General features: G+C 48.8%; 1 protein-coding gene across 1 annotated transcript in view; it reads right to left on the reverse strand.

Moving 5' to 3' along the window:
• Anxa6 (annexin A6) overlaps positions 1–19492 on the reverse strand; it is a 52179-nt gene that overhangs the window by 23599 nt on the left and 9088 nt on the right. The window contains exons 2-11 of the mRNA XM_032912256.1: positions 17869–17912; positions 10133–10223; positions 7897–7991; positions 7187–7300; positions 5396–5486; positions 4136–4215; positions 3448–3504; positions 2774–2867; positions 2203–2298; positions 576–634 (exon numbers count right to left, since the gene is read on the reverse strand). Of these exons, the coding sequence (XP_032768147.1) occupies positions 576–634; positions 2203–2298; positions 2774–2867; positions 3448–3504; positions 4136–4215; positions 5396–5486; positions 7187–7300; positions 7897–7991; positions 10133–10223; positions 17869–17886 (795 nt within the window). The 5' untranslated portion in view covers positions 17887–17912. The remainder of the gene's footprint in view (positions 1–575; positions 635–2202; positions 2299–2773; positions 2868–3447; positions 3505–4135; positions 4216–5395; positions 5487–7186; positions 7301–7896; positions 7992–10132; positions 10224–17868; positions 17913–19492) is intronic.

Raw genomic sequence — 19492 nt, forward strand, 5'->3', positions numbered from 1 at the left:
CAGTGCCCATGGAGGCTGGGCGAGTGCATCTGATCCCCTAGAACTTGATTACAGATGGAGTGCGTTGCCATGTGGATGCTAGGAATCAAACCCAGGCCCTCTGGAAGAACAGTGCTCCTAACCACAGAGGAAGGATATGTCGATTGCTGATTGATGCAGGAGAGCCCAGCCCACTGTGAGAGGCACCATCTCCTATGCGGGTAGTCCTGGGCTATTTAAGAAAGCTGGTCACGAACCCGAGTGAGTCAGCAAGCAGGATCCTCCATGATTTCTGCTTCAGTTCCTGCCCTAACTTTCCTCAGTGATGGACTGTGTTGTACATGTATAAGCCAATAAATTCTTTCCTCCCCCAAGTTGCTTTTTGGCGGTCTCCTCTTCCTCTTCCCTTTCTTCTTTCTTCCTCCCCCTCCTCCTTTTTCTTCTGCTTCTTCCTCTTCTTGTCTTTTACGTTATTTTGCGCCACCCTCATCCCCACAGCAACAAATATCAGACCAGGACAGGCTCTAAATCCCAGCAGTCCTGAGGGAGTGGGCAGAGACTCCTTCAACCTCATTCCCACTAACCTCACTACTCACCTTCATGGCTTTGAACAGCCTTTCAGCAAAATACTCCGGGGTACTTCGGATGCACTTCACTGGGAAAAGGAGGGGAAAGGGAGAGGAGGGAGAATTATCCCCATTGCCTCAGAAAGGGGAAGGCATGACCAACCAGGGTTAGCTCACTAGCTCCCTTCCTCCCCTCCCTTTCTAGCCCTGGGTGTGCTGGGAAGTGCTTTACAACTGCGATCTATCCCATGTCCTTGTCCTTTCATTACTTTTTATTGTGAAAGAGTATTTGCCAAATTGCCTGGACTAGCTTCAAATTCACCCCCATAGCCCAGGTAGGCCCATGAGTGTGCTATCAGTCATTCCTATTAGAAACCTCCAAGTTCAAAGGCAGGAAGAATCCCGGCTTCTAATGGCCCTCGGCATCAGAGGATCTCTAACTTTAAATTCCAGGGGATGAGAGAGAGGAATGCGTGTGTGTATATGTGTATATATAATATATAATATAGACATATATATATGAATGAGTGTATGTGAATGTGTATATATTATATATAAAATACATATATATTATATGTGAAAGAGTACATGTGTATTATATATAAAAATACATGTTGATTATATGAAAGTGTATGTGTATATATTATATATAATATATTATATATGAATATATTTTATATATAATATAAATTTATATGTGTATGTGTATATATTATATATGAATGAGATGAGAGTATGTGTATATATATATATATATAAAATACATATATATAATATATGTGGAATGAGAGAAAGAGAAAGGGGGAAAGGAAAGGAAAAGAAACAAAAAAAAAAAAAGCAGGAAAACAGGACTGGGAATGTTGTATGTCTCAATGGTAGAGAATGTTTGCCTAGAATGCATAAGGTCCTCAGCGTCAAATAAGCCAGGCATGGTGGCAAACACACACACACACACACACACACACACACACACACGTGCAAATACAGAGGTAGAAAGGTAAACAGCTACCTTCAGCTGACCTCATAATTCAAGGCCAGCCAGGGCTAAATGAGACCATGAATCAAAAATAAAACAAAAGACAACCAACTTTCAACCCAGACTCTTAAAACACCAGCCTGGCCAAGAACTCCAGTGAGTCCAGCCATCCCTCCTGTCATCTGACAGATGAGGAAACCAAGGCCTAGCTAGGCTGAGTAACTTGCTCCAGCAAGCAGGACATTAGGGAGAGTCTCTGGGTTTGAATCAGCTCCTGGCTTCTCTTACAATCAAGGTAACCCTGACCCATTACTAAGCCATTCCTTGATAAGGCGCGTAGCCTCCACACAGCCCGGCTTCTTCATCTGCTAAGAGGAGATGAGGGTGGTGCTGGACCCTGCCCTCTAAAGATGCAATACAGCATGGTGCCTGGCAAAGACCCTCCAAGGCCTTTGATGATCATTATCCCAACCTGAGGTGGGATTTTTCTACCCTTGTCACACAGGACAAGGACACCAGTGTCTAAGGCTGAGTTCCTTCCCATTCCCAGTCTCAGTTACACTGCTCAACCAAGCCTCTCCACCATTTTCTCTAACTCCCCACCATGGAAATCCCTTTCATTCCTATCCTTTCACTTCCAGGGTGCCATCCCAGACTCCTTTGCGGGCCCCTAGTACATACCCACGGCCAACATCAGCTTCTCAAAGTCTCCAGACAGCTCCCCTCTGATACTGGCTTCGATGGGCTTCCCTGTGGTCTTCAGGTACTCATCAAACACTGAGGGGGACAGACAGACAGACGTGACATTTAACAGTGTTGGCATAACGACAACAAAAAGAACAAGAGACCTGGGGTTGGGGATTTAGCTCAGTGGTAGAGCGCTTGCCTAGCAAGCGCAAGGCCCTGGGTTCGGTCCCCAGCTCCGAAAAAAAGAAAAAAGAAAAAGAAGAAAAAAGAAAAGAAAAAAAAAAAAAAAGAACAAGAGACCTTTGAAGGGGATGGCACAATAGCCAAGAATCAAACACTAACAGGAGGCTGAGGCTGGCACTTTGGTGCCATGGCTGGGAGGTGACACAATTATGTCGTGTGTGTGTTATGCAAGATTCTATCTCGAGACAGGTCTAGTACTGTTGTGCTAAGCAGCTACATCACCCACAACAGGGCTAGCATTTGGGGATGAAATGGTTCCTGTGCACCACCAGCAAAAGGAAAAGAGAAAAGGGTTCTCAGAGTCACCTGGGGAGGAACTCACCCAATCGTAGGTGCTGTTTGCTACGGTTTCCCAAGATATAGATGAACTGGGCCTCATCTGTTCCCCATTTCAATTCCCCTGCCTCATACAGGTCCTGAGAAGGAAGAAGTGAATAAGACTGAGAGAAAGAACAAACCTGAGGACACTGGCTAGGCCACCCAGAGCAGCTGTCTGATCCTGAACTGTCCTGTTACTAGTGACCTCTTGACCTTTGTACACTCCCATCTTCCTTTCTGTGGGAGCTCCCACTGAATTTTTATTGCCCAGACTTGACATTCCCCTTTCTACCAATAAATCCCGTCATCTGTGAGACGAATGCTCTTTCCTTCTCTCCCTTTACAAAGCTCCCATGGTTTCCTCTTTCTGTGTATGTTATGTGTGTGTGGTGGGGGTGTTGTTCCCCAGGAACTGTCTACTTTGGTTTTGCCCCAAATCATTTATCACCATTTCCCCCTCCCCCAAATACTTGCTGACTTAACACACTGCATACCTCCTCTGAAAGAAACCTAAGTCTTTTTTCTGACGAAGTTCTATAAAAGTTACACAGTGATTCAGGTATTTCTAGGCCTTGATACAAAAGACCTCACCCCTACCCCATCCCAAGGCCCTGACCTACGCCCCCCTCCCATAAGGCTCCTGGCTGGGCCTTGGAGACCTCCACCAGCAACATTTACCTGGACATCCTGCTGGACCAAGTCCTCGCTCACAACATCATCATTCTCCCGGGTTCCCTGGATGGAGAGACAAAGGAATGTGTATTTCCAATGTATGAAGCCAGGGGGAGACCCGGGAGTGTGACTGAATCAGGAGAAATGCTTTTGTAGAGAGTTGTAGGGAGTCCTTCTCTGACCAAATAGGAGTCCTGGGAATGACCAGGGTCCTTCTGGTACCTCCATCCCAGGGCAGCAAACAAAAGCATTACACTTTAAAGACAGAATTCTAAATGGCAAGGTCACACAATAATACCCAAGGAGTAAAGGGTGGTACAGGGTCTTACTATGAGGCCTTGGCTAGCCCAGAACTCACTACATAGACCAGGTTGGCTCAGAACTTACAGATCCTTCTGCCTCTACCTCTCAAGAGCTGGAATTCTAGGCATTTACCGTGCACATCTGTATGCTAATATTAGGGTCTCCCATTCCCCTGAACCCTAGAATTTACCCATGAGGATATGGGACTTGGATCCTAAGGTCTGACTCCCAAGCTGTGAAATACCAATCGTCCTGATTCTTTTACTGCACTGCCTAGGCCCTGGGCCCCGCCCAGCAGAGGTAGCTTAGCAACAGGAAAGTGCTGGAAGGGATGAACTAGCCATCCTGGGAAGAGCTGCAGAAAAGGACCTCGGACTGCACACAGACCTACCTGGAGCAGTACCACCAGCATCTTCTGGAAGTGGCCTGAAGTGTCTCCAATGATGTCAGACTCCAGGTCTCTCTCATAGGCTGTGGAAGGAACATAGGGGCTCTAGTCTCACTCCCCAAAACCTTCAGGATCCAGAACAGGTCTTTTGCCCAGCCCCACTTTGTACCATTAGCTATGGTTATAAACCCCAATCCAATCTACATGACTGCCACAGCAAGATCCAAGTGTCTCTTCACAGCTGCGTGCGGGCGCTGTGACACTATGAAGTAGACATTATCTCTGTCCCTTTGTATCATCTTACTGTATCATCACTGCCACCTGGACAGAGCGTTCTTCTACCCACAGTGACAAAGCAACTGTCATAAAGTTCATTTCTGACTGCAATACCCCTGACTTGTCACTGGACTCTTAACTAACATCACCTCTCTTTTGCTGCAAAGTCCTCCCTGATGCTAACCTCCCCTCTATGTCTCCAGCCACCTACCTCACTTCCACATAGGGGTTTTTATATTGCTGTTCCCTCTGCTAGAAGAAGGGTCACCTATCACCAAATTCTCCTTACCACAAACTCCTCACTTCCTTCTTGGACAGGTTATCTCTGACATAGGTCCTTTCTTGGGAAAGTCTGGCTCTGGTTCACTTCCTTTGTAAAAATCTGACCACTGTGTGTCATCGCTATTTTCCTCTGAGCTCATCATTATTTTATGAGCCCACGAGTTCCAGCTGGCAGAGGCTACGCTATTTTTTATCTCCTGAGAACCTACATACTGTCCAGCACAGAACAGTTACTTATTGCATGGATGGACAGAAGGACAGTGGGTAGACAGAGGGATGGATGGGTAGGTGGATATGGATGAGTGGATGGATAGATGAGTGGGTGAACAGATGGACAGGAAGATAGATGGGTGTTGGATGGATGGATGGCAGATAGATGGGTAGGTAGATGATGGATGGAAGGATGAGTAGATGGGTGGGTGGTAAATGGATGGGCAGAAGATGGAAGGGTAAGTGAAGTGATGGATGATGGGTACATGGATGATGAGTGGATGGATTGGGCGAAAGTATGAGAAGATGGATGTTGGATGGATGAATGATGGATGGGTAATGTGATGGATGAATGGATGGAAGGGTGGGTAGACAGATAGACGAGTGGATGGATAGCAGATGGTTAAAGGGATGGGTAGGCCAGAAGGAAGATGGATGGTTCATTCGTCTTGGTGTCCCCATCCTTGCAGTCTGACTCCTTTCTGCCCATCTCACCATCTTTGTATGCGGCCACCAGCTGGTGTATCTGCTCATTGGTCCGGGAAGCCAAAATTTCAATGAGGCACTTCTCATCGGTACCAATGCCCTGCAGGAGAGAAGAGACACGTAGAGAGACCTTAGAATAGTCTGGGCTGTGATACCTCTTGTTCTATGGTGTCATTTGGGAGATGTCATTCTAGAACTCAAGTCATGGGTCAATGGCTGTACAGCAGATATCACGGCTTCTCATTAGGAAATGCAGTCTTGAGACTAAAGATGTGCTTCAGTTGATACAATGCTTGCCTAGCCCACAATAAGGCCCTGAGTTTGACCCAGCACTGCATAAAACCAGGCATTGAGCAGACATACACCTCTAGTCCCAGTACTCAGGAGATAGAATTGGAAAGTTTAGGAGTTCAAGGCCAGCCTGGAATACATGATTTCCTGAGTCCATAAATAAATAAAAATAAAAAAATCAATACAATCCTTAATTTTCTTCCTCCTAGAATCATAACCAAAAGTAAGATGGGCCATTGGCCACTTTTGTGGAACTGTGGAGATTATGACAAGGTTGATATTCCTGTCTTGTCAGGACAAATCCTCATAGTCTGGTGGGAAAAGGGAGCCTTGATATGTACTGCCAGAGTTGCATCCACAGAGGACATGGTGTTCATTAAGTCGGACTGAGTGATCTTTAAATGGCTTTTCCAAATGGAGGAAACATGCCAGCACTTTGTACATAAAACGAACATTTATAAAACTTTCGGCAACAACAATGACTTCATCTTTCTGGCCACAATTTTCTCATCTAGTCAATGGGAAAGCTCTTTGTTGCTTTGCCAAATTCTAAGGCACACCGAGAAGCTTCTCACACGGCCAAGTGTGTCCACTTTTGAATTGAATCTGTGGGTCATATGTGGAATTCAGTGAATGCAGAGATCATAGACTTTATGAACTGTAAAGTGCCAGGCACAATCAAGGGTTTTGTGTACACATGTAGAGGGCTACGGGTGAAATTCAGAGCTTCACCATGCAAGCAGGCATTCAACCACTGAGTCAAACACTCTAAACCAGGGGCTCTGTGTGCAGAGGTCAGAGGTCAATTTCAAGGGTCTTCTTTAAGACCTTATTTTTATAAGTAAGGTCTCTTGCTGTTCTGGTTAGAAAGACTGACTGGTAGGCCTTGGCAATCACTTGGACCCCTTCCCTACAACAGTGGGGTATCTGGTTTTAATGAGTATGGGGAGGATTTGAACTCAGGTCCTCATGCTTACAAGAGCAAGAACTTACCACTGAGCTACCTTTCCAGTGCCCCACTCCCTACCATCATCCTTCTGCCTTTACTCTCTAGTGCTGTGACTACAAACCTACACAACCACACCTAACCAACGGCTTTTTATCCCTCTTCCTAGAGCGCATCTCTCCTCCTTAAGCAGGTAAGTCTTGCTCATACATGAATACACAGCCTCCAGCCTGGAATGGCCTCTGTACTCTTACTCACCAAAGCCTCTTAGACCCAGGGCCTTGCAATGAGTCGCGATGTCTCCACTTTCTCAGGACTATAACCCTTAGCATGGGGATCAATCAGGACCTAGGCCCCATCTTACAGGGTCTACTTTTCCCTAACATCTGTCCTTATCTGCCAAGCTGGAAAAGACCAGGAAACCCCTCCAGGACAGGCTGCCTCTTGAAGCAGGACACATTTGCTGGGTTGGCTGGGGCTGACCGAAAGCTTGTGGCATATCCCAGAACCTTCCCACTGCCCACATCTATACACCAGTACAGACTTAGACCCATGCTTCTTACTGAGATAGCGTCTTTAATCTCTTTGGCATCACAATAGGCAAGTGGCCTCATCAGGTTCACTATCAGTCGCTCGAATTTCCCCGTCAACTCATACTTCAAGTCTGCGATGAGGTCCTGGGGGTGGGGCACAGCATGGTAAGAACAAGTGATAAGTGAATGCCCGGTTCAAGGCTTAATCACCTTGCTGAACCCAGCTCTTGGGAGAAGACATTAGTATCATTCCTTAGAGAAGACTCTACACCAGTAGTTCTCAATCTTCTAATGCTACAACCCTTTAATACAGTTCTTTATGCTACAGTGACCCCGCCAGCCACAAAATTTTCATTGCTACTTTATAACTGCAATCTTGCTACTGTTATGAATTGGAACGTCTATGTTTTTGAGACAGAGGTTGCGACCCCACAGATTGAGAACCCCTGCTCTAGAGATTTTGAGCCACTGCCCCAAGTCATGCAGCTAGCAAGTGGGCTGTGCAGGTTCAAGCCCTCAGCAGTGCCCTCCCCTACCACTGTCTGTCCCACCGTCTGTCTCTCCCAGGACACGGGAGCGTAGAGAGCGACAGATGTGTTTTCTCAGTGCATTTCTAACACCTGCATAGTGGCCTGTACAAGGTACTCACACGACGACGCGTGAGACTGGCGGATGAAGACGAGCCAGCACAAGGCAGAGTTGGACAGGAAGTGACGCTTTCCCTCCCCCATGTGGCTTACCTTGCCATAGAGGGACTTGTAACTCTGGCAGATCTCCTGCCTCTGCTTGTTGCTGCGGGAGGTGATCAGCTCCAATATGGACTCCTTGTCACTGCCTACGAGAGTTGAGGGCACTCGTTAGAGACTAAGACAAGCTTTGGGTTCAGACTCTTGTGTTAACTACTTTCAAAATGTCCTTTCGTTTGTTTTCAACTCAAGCTTCCCGATGCAAGTGGAGCACGACCAGAGTTGTTTACAGTGAGCATGTTTGGGACTGTACTGCTAACATGAGCGTGATCTGGAATGGGACCATGGCTATGTGGATCTGAACAGGCACGCATTATCGTCCATTGCCTGGTTTGCTCAGCCAGGACACTGGCTCGCAAGTGTCTCTCTTGGCTGCTGACGGTAATACATATTCCTCTACTCATGTTTCCACCGTGCGTATTTCAACTTTTGCTCAATAAGATGCAAGCTTACTACATTCCATTACACTGTCATCCAACCCAGCCCACCTCCAGGCATCCCCCAGGGCTGCTTTCCTGAGCCGGCAGAGGCCTTACCTAATACCTTCTGCATGTATTAGCAGAAGCTTTCTGAGCTCAACAAGGGATCGCGGTGGTTCTCAACTTGTGGGTGGAGACCCCCACAGGATCGCATGTCAGATATTTACATTACAATGCATAATAGTAGCAAAATTACAGTTATGAAGTAATGACAAAATAACCTCATTGCTGGGGCGCACCACAACATGAGGAATGTACTAAAGGGTCACAGCACTGGAACGGTTGGGAACCACTGGTCTAAAGGACCCTAACATCCCCACAGAGAGGGGTCATTGTATTCACAACCCCTGAGCTCAAAGTAGTCCCCGAAGGAGCCCTCTGTGGCACAAATAAAGATATTGAGGCACAGAGGTAGGTAAGGATTTTCACAAGGCCTCACAATGCACTTGACTTAGAAAACCTAGATTCCTGCACAGTGTTCTTTCAACTTCAGGCAAGCAAGGGTAGTGACCAGCACAGATTCAGGTCAGTGGTCACCCTGAAGAAAGGGAGCCACCAGGAGGGTGCCAACTGACTATGGTTCTCAGCTACACTAACCAGGCACATTCCTTAAGCTCAGGCCTACTATGCGTGAGGAGGCTTCAGTATTCTTTATCTCTCTTTAGTGGTTTGACAAATTTTACTGTAAGCTTACAAAATATAAAAAGAGGCAAAAAAAAAAAAAGCCAAAACCAAACTAAAACAAAAACAAAACCCAAAATCCCAAGCTAGTCATAGCTGAGAAGCAAAAGCACTAAATCCAGCATGCGTGAGGTCCGGGGTCCAATCCCTAGCAACAGGAACAAGAAACAAAACAAACTACATTGCAGCATGACAGGCCCCTCCCCCACCCACAGCAACTGAGTAACTTTCCCAGGGAAGGAAGATTCAGAAGCTGGGGGTGCAGTGGGGAAGGGTGGTGCTGGAGCGATGGCTCCGTGGTTAAGAGCACTGTCTGTCCTTCCAGAGGTCCTGAGTTCATATTCCCAGCAACCACATGGAGGCTCACAACCATCTCTACTGGGATCTGATGACCTCTCCTGATACGCAGGCATATATGCAGATAGAGAACACACACACACATATATGAGAGAGAGACAGAGAAAGAGAGTGACAGAGAGAGAGAGAGAGAGAGAGAGAGAGAGACAGAGACAGAGACAGAGAGTGACAGAGAGAGAGACAGAGACAGAGACAAACAGACAGACAGACAGAGTGACAGACAGAGACAGAGACAGACAGAGACAGACAGAGACAGACAGAGAGAGGAGGTTCATGAAATTCACAAGGCTCAGAAGTTCAGGGACCTTAGCGGACTGGGAAAGCTCAGTGGATCATAAGGCTCTTCCCCAAGATGGTGGATGCAGCAGTAACAATGGCTGAGGGGGTGGGGCAGCTGATCCCTGGTGGAGCTACCTGCGAGCTAGGCAGTGGGTGCTAAGAATATAGCTCTCCTGTGTGGTCACCATGAGTGGGCTTTTCCCATTATCTTTTAGTTTTGCAGCTGTTTTGTGGTGACCTGTGCTCCTGTAAGTAACCCCAATAAAGTCACTGTTCCATCAAACTAGATGGGTAGAATGGTTTCTTTGGTTTGTTGTTGGTGCCCTAACTGGGTAGATTAATGTCTGCTCATGCTTCTCTAGGAAAAGTCATAGAATGACAGCAGATAGTCACATGTGGCAATCTCCCATCACCCTCCTCCCCACGGGACCCACCGAAGCCCTTCATGGCTGTGTACAAAGCCTCGGCATCCTGATTTGCATCAAAGTCTGGGAAGTCGTGGACAGAGCCTCGGTACATGGCACCCTGTGGAGAGAGAAGCAGAGGGTGAGTTTTGACCTTTCACCTGGACCCTGGCTCAGGCCAGAGCTCTGTTCCTTAGGAAAAACAAGTGCTGAGGTCACCTGGGAAGGGTATGGCTGACTCTCCCGAGCTACCAGATGCAGATGGCTCAAAGGACAGTGACATTCCTCTAAGGGATCGTGGGACACCACAAGGGCAAGTCAAAAGCCTGACTGAGTGGCAGACTGGACCCTAGTGAGTGCCAAGAGACCACCCGTGGTGTGGTGGTGGTGGTGGTGGTGGTGTGTGTGTGTGTGTGTGTGTGTGTGTGTGTGTGTGTGTGTGTGTGTGTGTGTGGAGGTGGAGGTTGGAGGTCAACCATAGGCGGTGTTTCTCAGGTGTCAGATACCTTGGTTTTGGTGTTGGTTTTGAGACAGAATCTCACTATGTGACCCTGGTTGGCCTGGAACTGCGATGTAGACCAGGCTGGCCTTGAATTCACAGACCTCTGCTCCTGAGTACTGGGATTAAAGGTGTGCACATCACATCCTGCCTACCTACATTTCTTTTTAAGAATGGTTAAAAGTTTATCTTTACCATGTTTAGAGGGTGGGTGGGTGCCTGGCACGGCTCACACGTGAGGTCAGAGACAACTCTGTGGAGTTGGTTCTTTCCTTTCATCTTTAGGTGGACCTGGTGATTGAACTCAGGTTGTCAGGCTGGTTTCATGAGCATCTGCACTCACTGAAGCATCTCGCTAGACCATCCTCTTGGTTTTGGTTTTTGGTGTTGTTTTGGTTTTAGCGTTTTGAGTCAGGGTCTTTTTCCACAGCCCTTGCTGTCCTAGAACTCACTACTCAGACCTGACTTGTCTCGAGCTCACAGAGATCCACGTGCCTCTGCTGGAGTTAAAAGCGTGCTCCACCACGCCTGTCTCACCTTATTTTATGAGACGGGGTCTCTCTGTGGCCTGTGGCCAAACATAGCTAGTCTGGTTATCCAGCTCCAGGGATACAACTGCCCTTGCCACCCCAGCGTCACCACTATTCCAAGGATGTACCACTGTGCTCTTCTTACCGTGGGTGGGGGGCTGGGTTCTAGAGCTTAAACTAAGGCCTTCATGTTTTACCTAGCAAGCACCTCACTGTCTTTAGATATTCTCCGCAGCATTCCCGTTTCTCAGAGCACTTTACAGTTTACAAAGCTTTTCACTGCCACTAATACGATTATATTAACAACTGCAGGAGTGTTTTAAGGTGAAGTGACCCCTGAGAAGGAGTCCCACAGACCCCAGCCCTTTTCCTTGTTCCCCTCTGTCCTCGGCTGTACAAACCTCACAGGAGGACCCAGAGCTGCTCTCAGGTTCAACACCAAAATGAGCACTGGTCCTTGGGGACCCAGTAAATTGAGCTGTGAACTGGCGTCTAAGGACAAGCTGGCAGGGTCCCTGTAGGCCTGGAGAGGAGGGCAGAGAGCCAGGACACCTCAGACATCAGATCTAAAGCTGAGTGCACAATGGGTTGCTTCACGGAGGAGTCAGATGTGGGGCAGCCATACAGTATGGAGAAGAGCCGGGTCTGAGAGAACCACTGGGTGATTCCGATTCCCAAGGGGCTGCCCCTGGGCAGGCACACAGCACATAATCTGTGCCAGGCCCTAGGCCAAGGGCTGAAGATTCAGAAAGAACAAAGACCTGCTTTAGTTGAGCCCCTTGGCAGAGATGGTCTATAAATAGGAAATACCTAAAGAGAGAGGTAAGTTACAGAGGAAACAGCTAAGCCCAACACCAGTTCCAGAAGACAGATTAGAAAAGACTGTGTGGACAGAGGAGCAGCTGGAGGCCCAGAAGCCCACAGATTCAAGAAGTAAGAGAGACATGGAAAGGCAAACTCATAGTCTCTGGTGCCTCCTGCTTTCTCCTACCACAGGACCCAGCCAGACATCTGTCTGCCCTCTGCCTTAGGTCCCAGAACCTGACTCTTCAGAGGTATGCATGTGTGGGTGCAGGGCTGCTATTTAAAGTTCTCACAGAGCGGGTGACCAGAAAGGGACGCAGCCTTCTTCCCGCCATCCGTGAATCCCCTGAAACCTGATCTCAGCCCTGAGTAAGGAAAGAGTATCAGGCCAGATACCAGATCAAGCAAGCAAGGGATGGCGCATGTTGGCCCCACCTCCCGCCTACACTCCCGCTGCCCTCTTCAGCCCTTCCAGGGCCTGCCACATTTGCATTGGCACAGTGCCACCCTGGATAGTCTAATCCAGGGACCTGAGGTCCAGTGTCAGGCCTGGTCTGTGCACGGCTTATAGATTGACTAGAGGAGGCCCTCCAAGTCCCTGCTATCAGGAGAAAGGCAGTGTCCTGCTAGAATTTTACCTCCTAAACATTTGGCATTTCTTTCTGTATTCTGATGGTCTAGCAATGTCAGAAAATAATTATCATCAGCTTCTAGTGTGAAGAAAAAAGAAGCAGAGGGGACCAGAATGTCTGTTCTGCAAAGGTCTTAAAGACTTTTTGTCTAACCTATCTCTTGGTCATTTGTTTTTTGTTTTGCTTTGACATAAGGTTTCACATAGCTGAGGCTGACCTTGAACTCCTGATGCACCTGCCAGTGCTACCTGAATGATGAGATTGCAGGTATGTGATACCACATCTGGTTCTTTGATTCTTCTTCTTCTTTTTTAAGATTTTTATTTATTTATTATACACAAGTACACTGTAGCTGTCTTCAGACACACCAGAAGAGGGCATCAGATCCCATTACAGATGGTTGTGAGCCACCATGTTGTTGCTGGGATTTGAACTCAGGACCTCTGGAAGAGCAGTGTTCTTAACCACTGAGCCATCTCTCCAGCCCTGGCTCTTTGATTCTTGGCTCCACAAGGGCAGATGCTATAACGAATAAGGTATGACTGCATAAGAGAAAGTGAATCCCCACACCCCGCACAGGCTTAGCAATGGAACCCAGAGAGAGCTTACTAACTGTGACTGACTTGAATGAAGGAATGAAGATACTTCCTTCTGAGGTGGAGAATGATAAAGAGGAACGCAGGCAGGGGAGTGCACAGTTTGACTCCGTAGCATGGATTCCTAGTACCATTGCTCAGGATTGGAGATGCTAGGGGCAGGGCTGGAATGTCCAGCTTTGAAATATTTTTCTGGGAGCCAGGCCCTCTGGGAGTCTGTCTGGGGAAGCCAGCTGTTGCTGTGACTCATGATGCTTTCTCTCCATCTGCCTGAGCCCATGTGTCCGTCATCTCTCTAGCTCCAAACTCCTTGCCGATGCTCCTGGGGCCCACTTGGAGGGGAAGGCGAAGTACCTTAAAACTTCGAAGGATCAAAACAAAGAGGACAGGTGACATGTGACCAGCCAGCATGTCAGGGACCTGATTGGGAAAGTGATAGATGGTTGGTTTTAGCAAACCAACCTTTCTCCCTCCCTGACAAATGTCAGGATGGTGTGGCAGGTCATAGGGAAGAAGAAGTGACCGTCACATAGCCTAGGGCTGCTTCCTCAGCTGGTGACACCCACCCGCCTCTCCTTGAAGACTAAACACAGTTGTTATACTGCACTGTCTGCCTCCCCTGCTGGGATGGCTGCTTTCAAAGACCTGCTTCTCTCTGTGTCAGGCTGACCCACTTTCCAGCTATAAACAGGCTCAGTACCAAACCATGCCTAGACCCCAAAGCCTTCTCACGCACGGATTTTTGTTTCTAGGGAAACTAGAGCCACCCACGTACCCATCTGCCATTCATTAGTTTGCCCACCCACCAATCCACACATTTGTCCATTTAGGCTGCAGTCTACCCCTCCATTCATTTATCTGTCTGTTCTTCTGCCCATGTATCTATCAATCTGTCTATCTGCCATCCCATCTATCCACCAAGCCACCATCTATCTATCCACATGCCCATCTATCCACCCAACTATCCATCCATCCATATCCACCCAACTATCCATCCATCCATCCACCCATGCATGTATCCATCCGTCCGTCTATCCATCCATCCCTCCACCCATCCATCCATCCATCCATCCATCCATCCATCCATCCATCCATTTCTCACTGAGAATCCCACTAATTCAGCAACCTGTAAAAAAATTACTCAGGCAGGGGGCTGTACAGGAGCACATGCAAACACAGACCAGTCAGCTAAGTACAGCATAGGGGTTGGGGAAGAATCCCTGTGACAACTGGGATTGCCTGCCTTGCTCAGTGATTTATTTCCAGCACCTAGCACAGGATCTAAGATAGTTAGTGGTTCTCAACCTGTGGGTCACAACTCCTTTGGGGATTGAACGACCTTTTCACAGGGGTCACACATCAGATATCCTGTATGTCATATATTATCATTCATAACAGAAGCAAAATTACAGCTATGAAGTAGCAACGGAAATAATTTTATGGCTGGGGGTCATCACGACACAAGGAACTATATCAAAGGGTCGCAGCATTAGGAAGGTTGAGAACCAGTGAGCTAGGACATCTAGGCACACCTCGTAGTTTGCTCCAGGAATAGAAGTGTGAATTACTGAGAACATGTGCTGAGGAGATTAGAGCTGACTTCCTGGAGATGATGTCTGAGTTCCTCAGGATGAGCAACAGCTGCCCTCCACCCTGGGGAGAGAGGCTGTGGAAATCACCACACAGAAGAGACACAGCAGAAGTCTGGGGTCAGCGAGAACACTGGGGAAAGGAATCCCAGGTTAGAGAGCTTAGGAGCCAACGCCTGGAGTTTATAAACTCATGTGTGGGGTACATGAGTGTGCATGAAGCAGAAGATGGAGTTACAATGACATTGAGAGTCTGCAGTCCTGCCAGCTGCCTCAGGCACGCACTCAAGGCCTGGGCAAAGCACTTGCTTTCTTTTTCCAATAAACAGAGTCCATTAAACTCTGTCCATTAAACAGAGATGTCCCTCATGATACTGTTTCCAGGAAGTTTCACTATGTAACCCATCTTAAGAGCCGTCAGGCAGCAACAGTTTCAAACTGGTGCCTTTTTCAGTAGTGCCAGTCAGTAGTAGGGTTGCCTTAGGTATTTCTCTGTTGCTGAGACAAAACACCTTGAACAGAAGCAACGTAAGAAAGAGGGGCCTTGGGGTTGGGGATTTAAGGCTCAGTGGTAGAGCGCTGCCTTGCAGTGCAAGGCCCTGTCTGGGTCCCCAGTCCAAAGAAAAAAAAGAAAAAAAAAGAAAGAGGGACCTTTATTTTGCTAGTGGTCCAAGGCCCAGTCCATCATGATGGAGAAGTTAGGGTGGGAGCTGGCTGCACTGCTTCCACTTTTTTTTTTTTTTTTTTTTCAGAGCTGGGACTGAACCCAGGGCCTTGCGCTTGCCAGGCAAGCGCCACCACTGAGCTAAATCTCCAACCCCCTGCTTCCACTCTTAAGAAGCAGAGAACATTCTTCTCCTTTTCATAGACTCTCAGGACCTCTGCCTCCCTCCATGGATGGTGTGGGTGGGTTCTGGTGCTGCTTGGGCTGAAGACAAAGCAGTTAATGTGGCGCTGGGGAAGGACAGCTAATGGCTCGCTCACACAGGCTTGGCCAAAGTGTTCATGGAGAGGCAAGCTCCGTAAGGCTCTAGTTCCATCTCCCATGCACAAGATCAGAGAAGTCTTCAACCCTTGCCTACCAGCCCTGTGGTCTAAGATGCCAGGTGCTCATGGGCATGGCCAGCAAAGTGGGGTTTAGCACAGGCTACTAATATGAAGATATAGAAAGTCCCTCAAACGACCTAGGCTGAGCTCTCGCAGGCCATGACTCGCCCCACTCTGGGAAGTTTACCTTCTTAAATGCCAACTGTGCAGTGCCCAGGACACCTGTAATCAGCTCGCTGCACCCCATGCAGGCGGGATCCTGGACGCAGGCACCCAGAGTGGAGGCAGCGTGGAGAAAAAGATTTCCACCCTGAAATATTTAGCAGGCCTTGTTGCCAGATGGTGAGCACCCTAGGCCTTGGGGCTCTGGCCCGTGAGGCCCCACCCCAGCTGCTGCAGGTGTGCTGGGCCTTCTTAGAACCCAGATAAGCATCCTCGAGACAGATGACTGGGAACTCTAGGAGAGCGTATCCACAATCAGCTCCGATGCCCACTTACTTCATCCTGCAGCTGCCGGGGTCCCAGGACATGCACACTCTCTCCCTGTCTGCAGAGTGGTTTTATATTCAATGTTGCAGTCTAGGCCCAAACCCCACGGAGTCTATGCTCCCTGGGGTCTTACATAGAATCATCTTCTGCCTCCTTGCCTTTGGCTCTCAAGTTCACCTCTTTGGAAGGTGACGGGAAAGTCCCCATCATGATGGAAGGGATTGAAATAGCTGGACTTGAGGAAAGTGAGTAGTGTGCTGTGTGTTTGCAAGGCCGTGTGGGTATGCACGCATTTACGGGGTGGGGTGGGGGGCATGGCAGACACTGCTAACAACAGGCAATAGACCAGCGGTGCTCAACCTGTGGGTCATGACCCCTTGTGGGGGTTGTCAAATGACCCTTTCATAGGGGTTGCCTAAGACCATTGGGAAACACAGATGTTTACGTTATGATTCACGGCAGTAGCGAGATTACAGTTATGAAGTAGCAACCAAAATAATTTTATGATTGGGGGTTACTCCAGCACGAGGAAATGTATTAAAGGGCCACAGCATGAGGAAGGTTGAGAATCACTGTAATAGACAAATTTCCTTCCTCCCATCTCCCTAGAATTGTCTTCTGCAACTTTCTCCTTCCCAAGGCTGCTGCCCTCCAAGCACCCAGAACTACCCTTCCCCCTAACCACACTGGATTCCTTCTCAAACCTGGCCTTCTGATCCAGCCAGTCTGTTGAAGACCCTTCTTGTTTCCCAAGGCCTCTTAACCCAAAGGTTGCCCTCCAGCTGGCCCCAGGCCTCTTTCACGTCCTGCCAAAGCACTGCGTGAGGGGGTCCAGTTGCACCAGGACAAAAGGAACCCCTCAGGCCCAGCCACTCTGAAACTTGCTTGAGAGGGAATAAGCATGCCCTCGGGGGCAGGGAAGGGAAGCTGAGCAAGGATCTGTCTTGCATCATGAACGTTACTTTCTGCATCCTGTGACTCTCCCTGATTCACTGGGTGCCCCGTCACAAGGATGGATGAAGTGAACTGGCTCTCAGCTCAGCCGCTGGGTAAGAGCTGTGCTCTGTGACCAGACAGAGAAGCTCTAGAGATGGAGTAGGCACCGAAAGGGCGTCAGCTGGGGTCCCTCAGCTTATGTCAGGTTTGCACTGTAAAGGTAGCCAACTGGGACCTTTCTCAGACAAACCTTGACACGGAAGGACCCCTCATGCCCAGCTCAGCCAACTGAAGAGAATGTTTCGTTTGGTCTCGAATTCTATCACCCAACAGAGTGGTCAAAGAGTGCAAAAGACTGAGGTTAGAGTCCTTCTGACCAGGAAAACTTCCCATCCTTTTGTACTTGGAGCTGTGTGTATCACTGGTGACCTGCATATGAGTCAGGGCTGTGAAGTTAGAGCCTCTCTGCTCCTTTTGGGCTGAAGGGGCCAGGAGTTATCAGCAGGTACCCAGGATTATCTGAAGGCCCCGGGGGCTAACGGAGGGTACTAAGGGTTATCTGAAGGTACCTGGGGTTACTCTGGCCTACTGATGCTAGGGTTCCCAGGCCCAAGGACAGGGTCTTGAGGAGGAGAGATCCTTACCTGTGCTATTTTGGCCATGGTCTCAGGTTCTGCAGCAGAAACCACTGTGGAGAGAAAAAGAGAAATTGAGAGATACCCCAGGACTCTGTAACTCCCCTCTCTTGCCTTTATTTTCCTTCCTTCTGCTGTTCTCATATCCAGAGAGCTTGTGGAGCCGGGAACTTTGTTTCGCAGTGGACAGTGGGTGGATTAGATAGTGCACAGTCGGTTACACACACACAGCAGGGTGGGCAAGGGACCTGGAGCAGCAGGAAGGCTGGGCATGACCTCTGGCCTGGCACTGAGCAGGGCCATGCAGTGTGGCTGTTATGTTCCCTAATCCTTTAGTGATCCTTACAGGCAGCAAGTGCCCTTTGTAGGAGAAGGGAGACCCAGGGTCGGGTGCCACGTCTGGTCTAAGGTCAAAACACTTAAGAACTCCCGAATCCAGAGCCTCTGTGTCCTGTCTGCACTCTGTTCGCCCTCTTTCCAAGCCACTGGAAATGGTTTCCCAACCAGGCTTTCTTGGCATGCAAAGAGGACATCATGTCGGCTTGGATCTGTTGCATTCACCCACCATCTACTGCAGCCAACTCTGCTCTACACCCTGAGTCCGCAGCAGGACGTACTCAAGAGCGGACAGTCCAGTTCTCATGGGTCCCAGTGATAAAGTCCCCCCTCCCCCGTGGATTACAGCGAGCATCTGGAGGAAGGAGGAAGACGATGTGCTGGACCAGAGGTCACAGGATGTAACCCCAGGTGGGCAGTCAGAGGGGAAGATGCAAGGGAGAGCTCCCTGTGACTCTCCGTGTGACTGAGGTGGCAGCAGGCAGAAGGATGGAGACATGATGACCTGACCCGAGGCCGCTGTGAAGACTCGGCTTTACCCTGATGGAACTAAGCCATCACCATCATGGTGGACTTACACAAAAGGGATGAATTGTCTTACTGAAACGAGGTAAGGACTATGGGCTTGAGGTGTCGGGGACAAGATCTACAATGAAGGAGAAAGGGACGCAGGTGTATTACCTATAAATAAATGGCAAGTGAAAGCCAGGCGGGTGCAGAGCTGAGCCGAGCACTGGACAGAAAGGCAGGAGATGCAAGTTAAGCAATCAAGAGTGGCGGACCACAGTACTCCATCAGAGGCGGCTGATGTAAGCCTAAAACAGCTCCATACTGCTTTGTAAGAGTAAAAATTAACTTACTTGCAAAGAAAGAACTAAAAAGAAGGGTGGAACCATAGAGACCTGCAAGTCAGCACCCTCCAGCCCTACCCATCCCCCGACTTAGGAGACAGCTCTCCTCACCCTTATTAGCTATGTGACCAAGGGCTTAGTGCTCATTTCAAGTTCAAGGTTATGCTAAGCACAAACTGCCTGGGAGTGCTGCCGGGGGTGGAGGGGTGGGGCCTGGATTTCTTCAAGCACAGAGCAGACACATCAGTGGTGGTGGTATCCATTGCAAGTGGAGGGATGTTGTCAGTTTGCCACCCCCCATCCCCCCACCCCCGCCCCATGAGTACCCTTCAGAGTACTGTCTTCCTAAATGGCAGGCACCTAGGGGCAATTATCTGACAGTGCTGGTGGGTGGAGGGTATGAGACAGAGATCTGCCTGTAATCATAGCTCAGCTGCAGGAAACCC

The sequence above is a fragment of the Rattus rattus genome, chromosome 9, assembly GCF_011064425.1.
Source record: "Rattus rattus isolate New Zealand chromosome 9, Rrattus_CSIRO_v1, whole genome shotgun sequence".
In the NCBI taxonomy this organism is placed as follows: domain Eukaryota; kingdom Metazoa; phylum Chordata; class Mammalia; order Rodentia; family Muridae; genus Rattus; species Rattus rattus.